We start from the raw sequence: 15,357 nt of genomic DNA, 5'->3' as shown, positions 1-15,357 counted from the left end.
GTGCTTTTTTTGTCGTCTCATGAGATGTAAGCTCTTCTGAAACATGCCTTGTTCTTTCAGGCCTAAAGCAGGGAAAGACCACCAAGATAATTGGAGATCATGCAGCTGTCCAATGACTCCTCCACCTTCCCCAACAATACAGTCACCTGGTTCGGCACAGTTGCCTGGCACGCAAAGGGATACTTGTTTTCTGCACATCACTGCCAACTTAGTCAATCATAACCACCTTGCATTGGAGGTTGGTTTATTGTTGTTAACACACCTCTGTGGTGCCTAACCTGGGTTTGAATCTCAGCCCAGCCATAGTCATCCTGGTGTTTCGCAGTCAGCACGAAGCATCAATGTATAATTTGTGTGTGGACGGACGTTAAACTGAGTGTCCCGTCTGCGGGCATTAGTTGGTGGACACTAAGGATCCCACAGTGTTCTTTGTGAAGAGTATGTGAGCTATCGCTGGCACCCTGAATAAATTACAAAATTCCTGCTCGAACCTAAACTTTCCCTGGCCAACCCCACGAGGTGGGAATAATTGTGGCCGCTAAATGCTCGTCAAAATGTCTGAGTAGTGTTTACTGGTATTGTACACCGCTCCTTCCCAATTCCAAATCTAGGCAATGCATGATGTCATCACCAGGCACCAAAGGGAGGGAGTACTCAGTTTTTCTCCATTTGTTTGTTTGTTTGTTTTCTTATTTGTTTGTCTGAGCAATATCTCAACTATCCTTTGAGTTAGCTGAAATTTTGGGACAAAAGTGAAGATGTGCTTTGGCAAAAAAGTATTTTTTAATGTTTTGATTCATCAATTAATTGATTAATTACTTAAATATTATCGATTTATTAATTACTTATTTATTTTATTCTTACCTGGGCAATATCTCAGTCGCCTTTTGACCTAGGAAGCTGATATTTGGACATGACAGTGACCAAGTGATTTGGTTTTAAAGAGTATTTTTCATTTATTGTTCACTCAATTAATCGATTAATTATTTTGTTTGTCTGGGTGATACCTCGGCCATCCTTTGAGCTAGGAAGCTGACATTTGGGGACAAAAGTGAAGGTGTGCTTGGGCAAAACATTATTTTTTATTTTTTGATCAATCATTGAATTGATTAATTACTTCATTGTTATCAATTTATTAATTACTTATTTATTTTATTTCTAAACCTGGCAATATCTCAAGCACCTTTAGAGCTAGGAAGCTAATATTTGGACACGACAGTAAACAAGTGATTTAGCTCTAAAGGGTATTTTTTGATTTTTTGATTAATCAATTAATAATTATTTATTTATTATTATTGATAATTAATCAATTCATCAATCAATTATTGTACACTGCTCCCTCCCAATTCTGTCTCCATGTGCTGCAAGGTGACACCGCCGGGCGCCGAAGACGCCTCGGCGATGTAGCGCCTGGAGGATTTGTTATTTATTTGGCATGGGTGTGGTGTACTTTGTACCTGTACTTGTTTTTGTTATGGTTTTGATATTTCTTTTGTCATGAGCAAAAATCTTTCAGCTTGAATTGTTTGTTTATGGGCAGTGTTCCATTTGTAGTCGCTTAGTTTGGAGTGAAATAAAGTTCATTGATCTGGGTTGAAAGTGTTGAGTTGGCTGGTTGGTTAACTGTGTTTTCTTGTTTCTCCTCTTCGCTCAGTCTGAAAGTGAAAGATTATCACATGATCTTAAAGTCGATCTTGCATCCCTCGCCATGGTCATGACCCTCAACACGTGGGTGCTGTTGCTGGACTTCTTTGGCATCGGCTCTACAGCACAAAACCATGGCATGAGGGCAGATTTGCCGAGCAGAAGCTCCTCTCTCAACAATAACGATTTCCTTATTTCTGGTTTCCCTTCTGTAATTGAGTCAAACACTAGTCCTGGCCATGGTTCCATTCCACATCTCTCACAAGTTATCCAGGATGATACTGTGCAAAACAACACCAGAATAGAACTGCAGGTATGGAAGTTTTTTTTCTTTCCACAGCGCCCCCACCCCCTCATGTTTGAGGGTGGGTTGGGCGTTATAATGTAGCATTTAAACTTTATTTCTTTGCACAATTAAAATAAACACCTTTTTGCCCTGAACATAGTATTTTTGAAATGGCGAAAAAAGGAAATTCACACAATAATGTAACATCGATGAATATCCCTGCATTCCAAGGTGGGGACACTCTCATTGCTGTTGAATAGACAAGAGGGGGAGGTGGCACGCGCAGAGGCTTCTCAACTGCACTGCGTACTCAGCACTCATGGTACGTCCACTCTGCTGCACCTTGCATCCTTTTTTCAAGAGGAGTGATAGTGTTCTGATTGTAATGGACATTATATATTCATATCAATGGTTGTGTTTGTTGTGGTTGCACAGGAGGTGACATGGATCTCCGTGGAATTGTTTCTGATGTTACATTGAGTGACCGATCTCCTAATGGTACACTCTATCCCGAGCGTCTCGTCATATCTGGAAACGGTGCCCTCACGTTTCATCTCTTTCGGTTGGTGGCAGTATTTTGCAAAATAATTCATGCATTAACTCTCTCCCCCTTTGAAGAAATCCTCCAGCAGCACTTACCTTTCAACATTGTAAGAATTATTATGCAATTTCTCTTGTTATACTTCTCTATCTTTACGCACCTGCTTATGTCATGCTTAAATTTAGATTCTTGATTTTGCTGCAAGCATAATTGTAATGCACATACCTCTTTCTGTACCATACACCACCGACATCAGCTTTTAATGTGAAAAGGGCCATCTCAGGGTTTTCCTCAGAAATATATCCAAGTCATAAATCTTTTTGCATCCTAAAATCGAAAATAATCGTATCAATGAAGGCTCAATCATAAATATTAGTAAAATGGCAAATGTCTTGGACATTTGCTGATGATCAGAATCTTCTCAGTTTTGCTGGAGGTTGCTCTCCCATTCGGGAGGGGAGGTGGGGGGTAGTCCAACCTCGTGCGATTCATTGTTTTTTTGGTTTGTACACAGATTTTGTGTATTGCAAACATATTGGGCTTAGATCACCATCTCGGCTTTGTAATGTCCGGGGAGCAGTGAGACACGGAGAGTCGTGAGGGTTGTCGTAACTCTGTTTATTGCGTTCCCGGATGTACACTACTACGAGCCTCTAGTGGGCGCGAACAGCTATATGCATTGCAGACACGTGACTATTATCACAACTCCTCCACGCCCCTCAACGCTCTATGCCAATACACCACAGGCCTAAGTTTAAGTGTATTATTACGGGTTTGCCGGCCAGGTCACGAGTGGCCTCTTGAACCCGTTTCCCGACCTTTGACCTTGAAGCTGACGAGCCGCAGATAACTGCGGCACAATGGGTTGCTCAGCAACCACCGATGCTGTCTGATACAATTAACATATTTAGGATCCTCTCGTCAAATTCCCGCATTACCTTCCCGGCAAGCTAATCCCCACAGATAGGGAATTCGATGCCCCACTCCTATTTAGATCAAGTACGGCCGAGCAGAACTGCAAGTGGGACATTGGCTCATTTGAACATAGCGAATCAGCTGGGCAAAACTCCCATCCACTATTTACACGCGAGTGTCTAACAATGCAGAACGATATAATCAGGCAGGTTGGAAACAAATGGTTTTGTTAAACAAATGGCACGTATTTACAATCAAACCATTATGTACAAAGCAAAAGCAGTGTCGCAAAGAATGAAAATTACCCTTGTACATGAATCCCCTTATGCAATCACCTTATTATGGAAACTACAGACAGTCACCTCATTCAATCTGAGAAGTTGGATAAATCATGGTGTTAGAAGGAGAGTTAAAGAAGGCAGGGCTTGTTGGTGACTCCTCGCTCACCTGATGCAAGCCTGCGGCTTACTTCGTCTCAACATGAAAAGGGGATGGGGAAGAAGAGAGGTTGATTGTGTCATGCACTGTGTGGGGAGAAGTGTGGTGAATGCTTTGTAATGCGTCGAGGAAACCATGAACGTGTATCAGTACCCCTGTTCTGAATGAGTCGAGGGGAAATCATTAATAGCTCTTTGTGCATTTCAAGTGAATGATTAGAATTACGCAAAGCAAGAGAAAGATCGTGTAAATCAGTGTGAAATTGCTGGCATGACAATGTAAAGAGCTCTGTGGCTCATTCACACTCGCTCTGTGACTGGCTCGCACTCAATTTGTGGCTGGCTTGCACTCACTTCATGGCTGGCTCGCACTCGCTCCATGGCAGGACCCATCTGCGCAGTGGTTCATGTTTGCCTGGCTCGTTTCTGGAGGACTCCTGGCTCTCTTTGCTCTATGGTCATCTACGACTTCAAGTTTTGAGTGATCTGGATGAATAAATCCCTTTGCTAAGGCGTGGTCAGTGGCCCTGCGCAGCTTGTTCCTCACAGTGATGCCTTTGCATTGGAGTGCAGCTGTTGTCAAGGCACATTCATTGGTCGAGCTCCCGGCTCGGGGACACCGTCCACCGATAACTCTGCCCAGATGTGGTCCTTCCTGCTCCATTGGGTGCTGGATGTTCTGGTGCTACCAAATGATTTGGCTTTGTTGTGTGGTCTTATAATGAATTGTGGGTTTGTGTTGCAAAGCGTGTGTGGATGCACTGAAAAGAGGTGCGGAGAATGAGAGGGATGACTAGGGATTCAGGGAAAGAGATAAGAAGGGAAGGCATTTCGAGAACAGTTCCAAAGGGAATTCGAACATGCTGCACAAACACAATACATTTCCCTGTCCACTGATGAGGGGAAAGGTAATCTGGCTAAACAAAATACTTTTCAGATATCTAAACTTCAGGGTTCTTTTATGTGGTGGATGTAACTCCCTGGGTTTTTCAAAACTGCAACAATATCATACATAATGCATGACAATACTTTGGGAAACCTGCATTTACATATTTTACACACATTTGGAAGAACTTTCCATATACAACATGCCAGTCACACTTTTTACCTTATAGACCACACTTTTCACCTTTTCACCGGCACTGGTGGAAGACTTCATATGTGATTTATATATCGGAAGATTGACGTATTTTGTTTTTGGTTGCTTCTTCATTTGTTATATTTTAAACATAATCTCCCAAAGTCTTGTTTCCTTTAAATTTTAGACAGCAATATTTATGTGAAATGTCCTTTCTTGCTGCTGCTACTCTTGCTCTTCCTCCTGAAAATGGTATTACAATTTTCTTTGCTGTTTTATACTGTTGCTGGTGTAACTGTTGAATAATTTCTGCTGCTGATTTATTCAGGTTTGGGTTGCCAGACCCAGAGCTGAAGCGAGATTGCGATGCACGTCTTGTTGTGCACCTTGCTCCTGCTCTGTTGCTCCACACACAGCGCTTCTACATGGAAATAACCAGCACATTGCATTACTTTGTGCAGCTGCAGGAGCTGCTCGGTCGGCAGCGTGCAGCTCTGGATGGGCAGCAGGTCAGAGTTCTCAATGTGTTGTGTCCATGCTTTATGACAGCAGCTGTAGAATTTTGTATAAGCTTAGAGGATGACCTTCAAGTGTTGTCATCATTTTATGTTTTGGAGGCCACCAACCACCGTTTTGACATTTGGTCACCATCACCATTGCCGTTTTGAGATTGGGGCACCGTCACCGTTTTGAGTTTGGGGCGCCGTCACCGTTTTGAGTTTGGGGCGCCGTCACCGTTTTGAGTTTGGGGCGCCGTCACCGTTTTGAGTTTGGGGCGCCGTCACCGTTTTGAGTTTGGGGCACCGTCACCGTTTTGAGTTTGGGGCGCCGTCACCGTTTTGAGTTTCGTGCGCCGTCACCGTTTTGAGTTTGGGGCGCCGTCACCGTTTTGAGTTTGGGGCGCCGTCACCGTTTTGAGTTTGGGGCGCCGTCACCGTTTTGAGTTTGGGGCGCCGTCACCGTTTTGAGTTTGGGGCGCCGTCACCGTTTTGAGTTTGGGGCGCCGTCACCGTTTTGAGTTTGGGGCGCCGTCACCGTTTTGAGTTTGGGGCGCCGTCACCGTTTTGAGTTTGGGGCGCCGTCACCGTTTTGAGTTTGGGGTGCCGTCACCGTTTTGAGTTTGGGGTGCCGTCACCGTTTTGAGTCTGGGGCTCTGTCACCGTTTTGAGTCTGGGGCTCTGTCACCGTTTTGAGTTTTGGGTTCCGTCACCGTTTTGAGTTTTGGGTTCCGTCACCGTTTTGAGTCTGGGGCTCTGTCACCGTTTTGAGTCTGGGGCTCTGTCACCGTTTTGAGTTTTGGGTTCCGTCACCGTTTTGAGTTTTGGGTTCCGTCACCGTTTTGAGTTTGGGGCGCCGTCACCGTTTTGAGTTTGGGGCGCCGTCACCGTTTTGAGTTTGGGGCGCCGTCACCGTTTTGAGTTTGGGGTGCCGTCACCGTTTTGAGTCTGGGGCTCTGTCACCGTTTTGAGTCTGGGGCTCTGTCACCGTTTTGAGTCTGGGGCTCTGTCACCGTTTTGAGTCTGGGGCTCTGTCACCGTTTTGAGTCTGGGGCTCTGTCACCGTTTTGAGTTTTGGGTTCCGTTACCGTTTTGAGTTTGGGCCTTCGGGGTTGCTTTGAGCTTGGGGTTTAATCCATCACCATTTTAATTTTGGGCACCATCAAGTTGTGACCTATAAGTGAGCAGTATATCTGCATTTTCTGTACAGCAATCAAGAGGATACTGAAAAAATGGTGATTCATGAGAAATATTACATCCTACTTTGGATTTTTATTTGCCCGTCCCCCTGCACTGCGGCATGTGTGTATCCGTCTGTCCAGGCCATAACTTTTTTTTTTAAACAATTTGAGCTTTTGTCATCAAATTTTCAACAAACCTTTATTATGAGAATATGGAGAAAATAGTTAAATATTTGCGGAACTAACATCACCTTTGGTGGTAGCCATTATTAAAAATCATTTCCTTTATCTTATGATGTGGAGTCTGTACATGATGTGTTGTGATCAATAAAATTTCTTTCAAAAATAGCAAAAACTACAAAGTGCACTTCCAAGAATATTCCGCAGCACATTGTCTACCGAAAGTGGGCCGAGAAAGGTACTCACTCCTTAAAGGCGGAAGTGCCCACTCGTGATAATAACGATACTGTCTGTCTGTCCAGGCCAGAACGTTTTTACCATTTGTCATCAAATTTTCACCAAACACTTATGAGAATATAGAGAAGAATAATTGATAAATCAGTCAAAATGTCAAATGGCAAAGTCATGGTGAATACAATAGGCCTTGGTAGCCCATCCGTAGCACGTCAAGCATGAGAAGCCCCGTTATATATATATATATATATATATATATATATATATATATATATATATATATATATATATATATATATATATATATATATATATATATATATATATTGTTGCGGTTGAAGAAATTTCCAAACCACCATTCAGGTCCCGTAGGTGAGATATCTCTGTAAGTACATGTGTAGTTCGCCCAAACCCGTTGTTTAGAGGGAATAAATGTGATTCATTCGGGCTGCGACCCTTTGAGATAGCCGTTTTTCTGTTCTATCTTTATTTTGAACCAACCACGTCTCAACTGCCATCACACAACAACCACCAACCACAATGCCGCTTCACAACAACAACAACGCCAACAGCCACGATCTTTACCTTCACAACTCGCTCCCGCAAACATCGCATCACCGCCATTCCAAACGGCACCAGGGCCATAAACCACCACCATAAACCCTCCACCACCTTGTCCTCTCTCCTTTTGCGGCCATTCCCGCACCACCTGGGAGCACCGAGCGTCAGGCTGGCCTGGGCTCGTACGGGACGCGCGACGAGCCGCGAGTGCAAAATGCGGCCTTTCCGAGGAGAATTTGGATCAGGAATGCTCCACGCCCACTTCTGATCCGTCCAATCAGCAAGCGCGGGGCGGTTTGGCCCCGCCTCCAGGCGCGTCTGTGTAGAATCGAGATATGCAAATTCTAGGATCAGGGGAGATTCACGCCCCTTTTCCTCCGTCCAATGAGTGAGCGTGGCTCCACCCCCGAGCTCGTCCTGATCCGGAAATTTGCATATGGGTTCTCCTGCCGGCCTATAAAGCGCCGAGTGCAAGGCGAATCTGGGCAGAGTCGGTTTGGGCAGAGTCGGCCTTGGAAGAGCGGAGAGTGGCAGAAAAGGCAGAGTCGGCCTTGGAAGAGCGGAGAGTGGCAGAAGAGCGGAGAGAGTTTTGGGCAGAGGCAGTTTGGAGCACGGAGTGGAGTCGGGAGGCGAGGGCGTCCTGGTGGTTTTCGGCAGTCGCCTGAGGAGAATTGGGGGAAGAGACCGAGGAGTTCGGGTCCGAGGCAAGGAAGACGGCGGTCGGCGACGAGGTCGCGGTGGAATCGCTCGTCACGGGACCCAAGCAAGCCAGCTATACTCTTTCCCCAGAGCATCAACAATTCCCCCCCCTTTTCCCCCCGCACTGAGATAGTGCGAAAAGGGGGCCCCGTTCCCACCCCATTCCAAGCAGTGCCAACGAAACCCGCGAAGGAGCACGAAGTCGGGGCACCGCCGCGCTGCCACATTTGCGGCTCATCACAAAGACACGGGTAGGACCCACCCGGTCTCGCGGACCTGACCGCTCTTTCAGGTCCCGCACAAATATTGGCCCACAGGCCCCGTCTGCCCCCTTGTCTTTGAGGGTGGCCCTTTTCTTTTGTTTCTGTGTAAACGTGTGTGTGTGGCACCATTCTGGTGAAGTAAAACTGTTTAAGTGTTGCCGTGTGTCGGTCCTAGTCGGTAGTATCTCTGCGTCATTGTTTCTTTTGTTACATCTGCTTTTTGTGCATAATTGTTTTAATTGTATATGTGTGCTTTCTGTGTGCCGCGGAATAAATGTGCATCATGTTGAACTGTTTTCACGTTTCGCTTCGTCTTTTCTTTAATTGAATCTCCATCTTGCTTCACGTAAAGGGTTGGTAGTGGGCTTAATACGCCCGATAATTAATCGGAACCGTCGAGGCCGACGATAACGCCGCTCGGTTATCCCGATAGTATGGAACGGATCGCTTAAGCGGCCCGTGTCCGGAGTCGACCTGCGGCGAGGTGCGATCGCCCGGTCTACCCTCCGCGTGGGTACTTAGGTAGGTCGAGTTTGGCGAACAACCCTATCCCACGCGGGTGGCCGATTGACACGATCGTGGTGAGGCCGAAAGGCCCACCCGTGACTAGCTCCCGGTGTTAGTCTGAGAGGGTCACGACAGAATTGTCCGTCCGGTGGGCGACGTGCCGCGATTCGAGTCATGTGGCCGTTCGCACGCCGGCGGGCGCGAATTCGCAACATTTTTATATATATATATATATATATATATATTTATATATATATATATATATATATATATATATATATATATATATATATATATATATATATATATATATATATATATATATATATATATATATATATATATATATATATATATACAGTAGACTAGGTGTAAGTCGGCTGCGTGTAACTCGTCACTTCGCCTAAGTCGACAGCGTCAAAAAGTCCCGAATTTATCTCATGTTAAATCCCTTTGAATAAAGGGTCATCCCTCTGTAAGTCGTCATCTCTAAGTCGTCACTTCGTTTAAGTCGTCAGATGTTGTCCATTCCCACGTAATGGAAACTCAAGTAAATTACCACTCCTAACTCGTCACACGGAACTGCTGCCTCGTGAGAAGCCCGATTTCATGGAATCGTGATGCTCGCTCATTGGTGTACACCGCCAGTGATAGGCTATTTATAACTGCGTACACACGTTGATCGCACTGCAAGCAGGACAATGGCGACTAAGCGTAAGCTTACAACTAAAACCTACCAAGAAAAATACGACATTATCCAGTTTTGTGAGGCACATCCACTGATGAAGAAAACAGACATAGCTGAGAAGTTGGACATCAAACGGCAGACATTGAACGATATCTTGAAGAATAAGGGCAAGATATTTGGACAAGTGGAGAAGATCGTGAGGCCGGTGGGAAGTGTGAAATGCGTGAAATGTGTGTCCTTTGAAGATATCGATGACGTGCTCATCATCTGGTTTCGGCAAATGTCGGCTCAGCCAAATATTCGGTTTCGGCCGATTCGGCCAAATATTCGGCCGATACTGTCTTTCGGTGGAGGATTGCCCAACCAACATCATGGAATACAATTACCGGTTTGAATCCTTTCTCATGCACCAGATGCCCAAGAGTTTGAGGCATTCAAACATAACGGATTACTTCGCGAAGAAGTAAAGGATCGATCGAGCTTAGTGTTGAAGTCCGATCATGGTTTTATCTTGGCTTGCTTTGTACATTACCGCACTCACTTACACATAGGCATTGAGTGGTAATCATCACCACGATGACTGTGTGTCATGTAATTTGCCACCATACCATCACCGATGGTATACGAATTGTCTTACAGAGTTGTTCATTATCTTTACTTTTGATAAACTGATTCATGAATTCCATCTTTGCTTGATCACTTTCCAACTCACCAACTCACCCCCACCTATGCCCCGAGGGTTGTGTTTTCCTTTTGGTACAATAGCCGGCTCTCACACATATGTGTCCAGGCCACGCGCGACTTCATCCTTCACCCCACAGTCGTCATGAATGTTCGCATACGCGCAAGTCGTCACATTTCTCAGTCGTCACTTTTATCTCGGTCCCGATGGTGACGACTTACGCCTCGTCTACTGTGTATGTATGTATGTATGTATATATATATATATATATATATATATATATATACTTTTTAATTGTTTCGGTGTTTTTTATTTATTTACCAGTGAGTTTCAGTGTGTCTGTTCAGGCCATAACTGTTTTTTTGTATTCTTGCAATTGAGCTTTTGTCATCCAATCTTCAACAAACCTTTATTATTGGAATATGGAGAATACTAATTAAACAAACTTACCTTTTTCCTTTTTTACTGTTGTTTTCGTGAAGTTTAGTTCGAATACAAAGCCATTGCAAATGGCCTTTGCTTTTTGAGATGCTTTCTAGGTCAAGCTTAAGTTGCTTGCATACCTTTATCATAAAATCAGACTGCTTGCGGGGAGTGGGGGGGGTGGGGGGGGAAGATTCATGTTTTGCACAAAAAGAGACGTAAATCTTTTTTCCATTTGGCATATTCTGAATTTTTAAAATTCTAAAATTGGCATATTCTGCAAGGTGTTGATACTGCAGAAGGGATGGGATATACAAATATATTGTTACGGATTGGAGGTTTAAGGTTCGCCAATAGGGCAAGCACAGACCTGCTGAGACAAAAAACAGATATGACCATCATTCAATCCGGAAAGAAGTGACAAGAAGAACTGATGAGAAAGAAAAGAACCGAGCGTAGGGTTGACGACTCCTCTCACCTCACACAACTCAATGGGGCTGTGCCAGTCCAAATATATGGGGGGGGGGGGGAGGAAGGATGGGAAAGATTGGTGATGGATTGGCTGTGCGGTGCGATGGGGCATGCAGCTGCATTTGAGTCGTCCAGCACAAGTAGGCAAATCGTCTCTGGCATCCTCGATATGCCAACGGCGAGCTGCTCACACATGAATACCTTTCTGTTCCATGCACCAACGAGAGCTGCTCAAACAAACAGGCAAATTCCTTTCAGGTGTCCCCAGTGTGCTTACGGCAAGCAGCCCTCCGGAGTCTCGAGGAATCCACGTGTGTGTGTGTGTGTGTGTGTGTGTGTGTGTGTGTGTGTGTGTGTGTGTGTGTGTGTGTGTGTGTGTGTGTGTGTGTGTGTGTGTGTGTGTGTGTGTGTGTGTGTGTGTGTGATATATTTGTGTATATAATATGTCACATATAATATGTGTGTGTATAATATGCAATATGTCACACATAATTGTTTGTCACACAAGTGTTTATGCAACAAATGTCGCACATAATGTGTTTATATTATATAACAGTGTGTGTGTGTGTGTGTGTGTGTGTGTGTGTGTGTGTGTGTGTGTGTGTGTGTGTGTGTGTGTGTGTGTGTGTGTGTGTGTGTGTGTGTGTGTGTGTGTGTGTGTGTGTGTGTGTGTAATATATTTAATATGTGTGTCTTGTCTATTAAATACGGAATGAAGCTACATGTGTATGAATCCTTTGAACCCATTGGCTGAAGAGCTGACCTGACTCAACTCACAATAATTCTCATGAAGAAAATCATACGTCTGCCATCTTGATTTTTTGGTAAGTCTAAGATGCCTTTGGATGTCTCATTCACAATTTGAAATGTTTGTCCAATATAACCACAAAGTATTATATTTGCACGTATAAGCAGTAGGCATGTTTATGCTTCATTTATGGAAGCCGGGTTATTTTTATTTCCTGAAACGATTGAGGCAGTGGTTTTGCCAATACACCACAAAAATAAAGGAATGAGCAATTTCTATGATAAATGAAGGGTTTTTGTACCTAATTTCGGTGTTAGCTTGGGTTATCAACCTGAATAGTGTGAAAATACAGAAGGGAAGCCTGTTATCTCCAATGAACGACTACTGCGGGCAACAATTGCAGGATCACTCAAAACGGTGCTAATTCCTGTAGAAGACAGAGAGACCACCGACCTTTCTGCGATGACGTACTGATAGGCCCACAGACTCAGCTTCATCATGGGAGATTCCAATAATCTTGAAGGGCTTGGTTTCCACGGTATCAAGCTGAGAAAGGTGTGATGTAGGGGAGCCGCCAGCCCAGGGGGGAATGCAGTACTCCATCATGTTGTGAATTAAAGCCATGTCGGTTGATAGGAGTTCACGCGTGCCAAGAAGGACTTTGTACGATGGAGAATGCCCAGTCAGCATCTGGCTTTGGACGCCAATTTTAAAATGTGGTTTGCCCAAGAAAGATCATAGCTGATCGTGAGATCCAGGAGTTTTAATGACTGAACTTCCTCAAGAGGATTGTTAAGAATGTAGGGTTGGCTCGAGCAATAGCGACAGAGATGAAAGGCAAATGCACGTTTAAATGTTCTCTCCCACTCACTATAACCTAACGCGATGGGCCCGTTCGATGAGGAATGACCCGAGGATTAAGCACAAGAAAATTCATGATTCTAGCTTCAAGGGTTAATGCTGCAGATTGTTTTTTCGTTAAAATACCCCCACATTTAGAGGTTTTTTGGCCGTTGCTGGGCAACGGTTCTTTCTCACACATAACTCGGACATACCATGAACCTACCATACCAGTTTCATGTATATCTGACTCATAGTCTCTGAGATATAACGAACTTCATTTTTTTATTGTTTTCGACCAGGGTTCATTCAAAGTCTATCTTCTCCGACAGTTTTCATAGGATCCGACTGGAAATTTTTGACAATATGGCTGAATGTACTGCCCACAGTCGCTCGTGGCCCGATTTTTTTGATTTTCGAAAAAATATTTTTTTTATGATTTTTCAAATATTTCAAAGTCCCGTTGCTCGGCAACAGTGGTGTCCATATCAACGGTTCTCATTTGCACACAACTAGGCAGGGTTCCCACTGACCTGGAAAGTCAGGGAAAGTCAGGGAATTGAGGTTGGTCAGGGAAAGTCAGGGATTTTTCAGGGATTTTTCAGGGATTTTTTTTGTTGGTCAGGGAAATGTGTGATTAGTGCCTAATGATCTTAATTAGTACCCTTTTCACCCAGTTAATTATTTTGTTCATGATTATAAAAGTTTTCTTAATTGCTCTTTTCATGAAAGTCAGAGCTGTACAGTTGCCAGTATCGACTTTATCTTTGTATTTCAGCCATGAGGAGTGTGCCCCATTCAATGACAGAAACAAAGATTTTACCATGTCTTTGTGTGATTTGAGGGGCTAAAGCTGTTTATAGATTGCAGTTGTACCCTTTCGTTAAGCTCAGGTGTTCAGTGTGTAATATAAATGACTTGTAACCTGTATAAAGTACAGTTCAATAATCATAGTCTAGAACTCTGGCTTGATCACGAATATTTTCCTGAATTTTCCTCATAGTTGGAAGAATTGAAAGGAGCTCCTAATCAAGCAGCTTGCAAAATATGCAAAAACTCAATTTTTTGAGCAGCATGGGGCGTCAGGCCCTTGTTAGCCATACACGCAGCTCCAGACACAAACTGTATGCTTGTAGTAGGCAAACTAAAGGTCAAGGATCCCTAATGTCTTACCTTGTAAAGCCATCGATGACAGTGAATGAAGCTACTACTGTTACTGCTTCTGCTTCTGAAGTTAGCAAGTCAACTCCTAGTGCCGCTGATGAGTTGACAACACAAACAAGTTCTACTGGGACTGATAAAAACCAACAACAACACACAGTAACCATTGCTGGATATGTCAGTAAAGATGATGTAACAAATGCTGAAATTCTGTGGGCACTGAAATGCATTAATGTCCCATTATTCGATGAATTCATGCAAGGACTTGAAGGACATTTTCCAATTGATGTTTGCAGACAGTACAACTGCAAAGAAGATCACGTTGGGAAGTACGAAGATGTTATACTACATAATTTATGGTTTGGGACCATACTTTCATAATGCTATGATGCATACTGTTCTGAAACGTCCAAAAATTGAAGTATGCTTTGATGAAGCAATGAACCGGGTATCTCAGCGAGGGCAGATGGATGTTGTGCTGCGTTTCTGGAATCCTGAAACAAATATGGTGTGCTCACGATATTTTGATTCGGTCTTCATGGGTCGTGCTTCTGCTGACTGTGTACTAGGCAGTTTTAAAGAAGCACTAAAGGAGGTGCCATTAGGCAAGTTGATGCAAGTATCTATGGATTGACCACCCGTAAATTGGAAGTTTATTGATCTCCTCATCGCAGATCTTGAAGAAGATCAAATGAAATTCACATTTGTTTCCTTAATTGCTAGTTTTTGCCAACCATATAATTCTAAGCTACACACGCTGCTTGATGTTATTGACATTTTCGCAATTCTAGTATATAACATCTCGACTGTTACTGCAACTTCCCATGTAACATTTGAGTAATTTCACTTCTGCGGCGGTGAACGTACCTGCATCCGCAGGGAATGGTACAGGAGTACCCACCTAACCGTAGAAGTTCAACAAACGGTCCTTTTTAGGACCAGATGCTTGTAGAAAAATGTACAATATAGTAGTCTGTTAGTCATTTCTGCAATATCATCAGGTGTTCTAGCTTGTCTGCAATGTCACACTAACAATATCGATGTTTCGTTGTTATTTTTCAAGATTTAGCTGTTCTAAATGTTGCTAAATTTTTTCTGATATAATTCTGATCTAGTCATGGTACCTGGCACGTTTGACATTAGTATGATTTGTGTTTTGTAAGTTTTATATTAATTAAAAAAATTAAAATGCCAGAACTCGCTGGGAAAGTGTACTTTCTGGACCATTTTCAAAAAGACCGAAGTTAACACCCAAATGAAGAATCGGTTTAATTTCCCAACAAAAATGGTATTCAGAAGTTGTCCAAAGCACGCCTACATA

The 15,357-nt window shown here is 43.6% G+C and overlaps 1 protein-coding gene across 5 annotated transcripts in view; it reads left to right on the top strand.

Moving 5' to 3' along the window:
• The window catches only part of VPS13D (vacuolar protein sorting 13 homolog D), a 429,405-nt gene that overhangs the window by 142,500 nt on the left and 271,548 nt on the right, over positions 1-15,357 (top strand). For all 5 annotated transcript variants that reach the window (XM_085868630.1, XM_085868636.1, XM_085868641.1 and 2 more), the window contains exons 29-33: positions 61-238; positions 1,655-1,957; positions 2,162-2,252; positions 2,366-2,492; positions 5,230-5,410. In XM_085868630.1, the coding sequence (XP_085724756.1) occupies positions 61-238; positions 1,655-1,957; positions 2,162-2,252; positions 2,366-2,492; positions 5,230-5,410 (880 nt within the window). The remainder of the gene's footprint in view (positions 1-60; positions 239-1,654; positions 1,958-2,161; positions 2,253-2,365; positions 2,493-5,229; positions 5,411-15,357) is intronic.

Source organism: Eptatretus burgeri, chromosome 2 (assembly GCF_056783735.1).
Source record: "Eptatretus burgeri isolate ZD-2024b chromosome 2, Ebu_testis_v1, whole genome shotgun sequence".
Lineage (NCBI taxonomy): Eukaryota > Metazoa > Chordata > Myxini > Myxiniformes > Myxinidae > Eptatretus > Eptatretus burgeri.
This window is presented reverse-complemented; position numbering and strand designations above follow the sequence as displayed.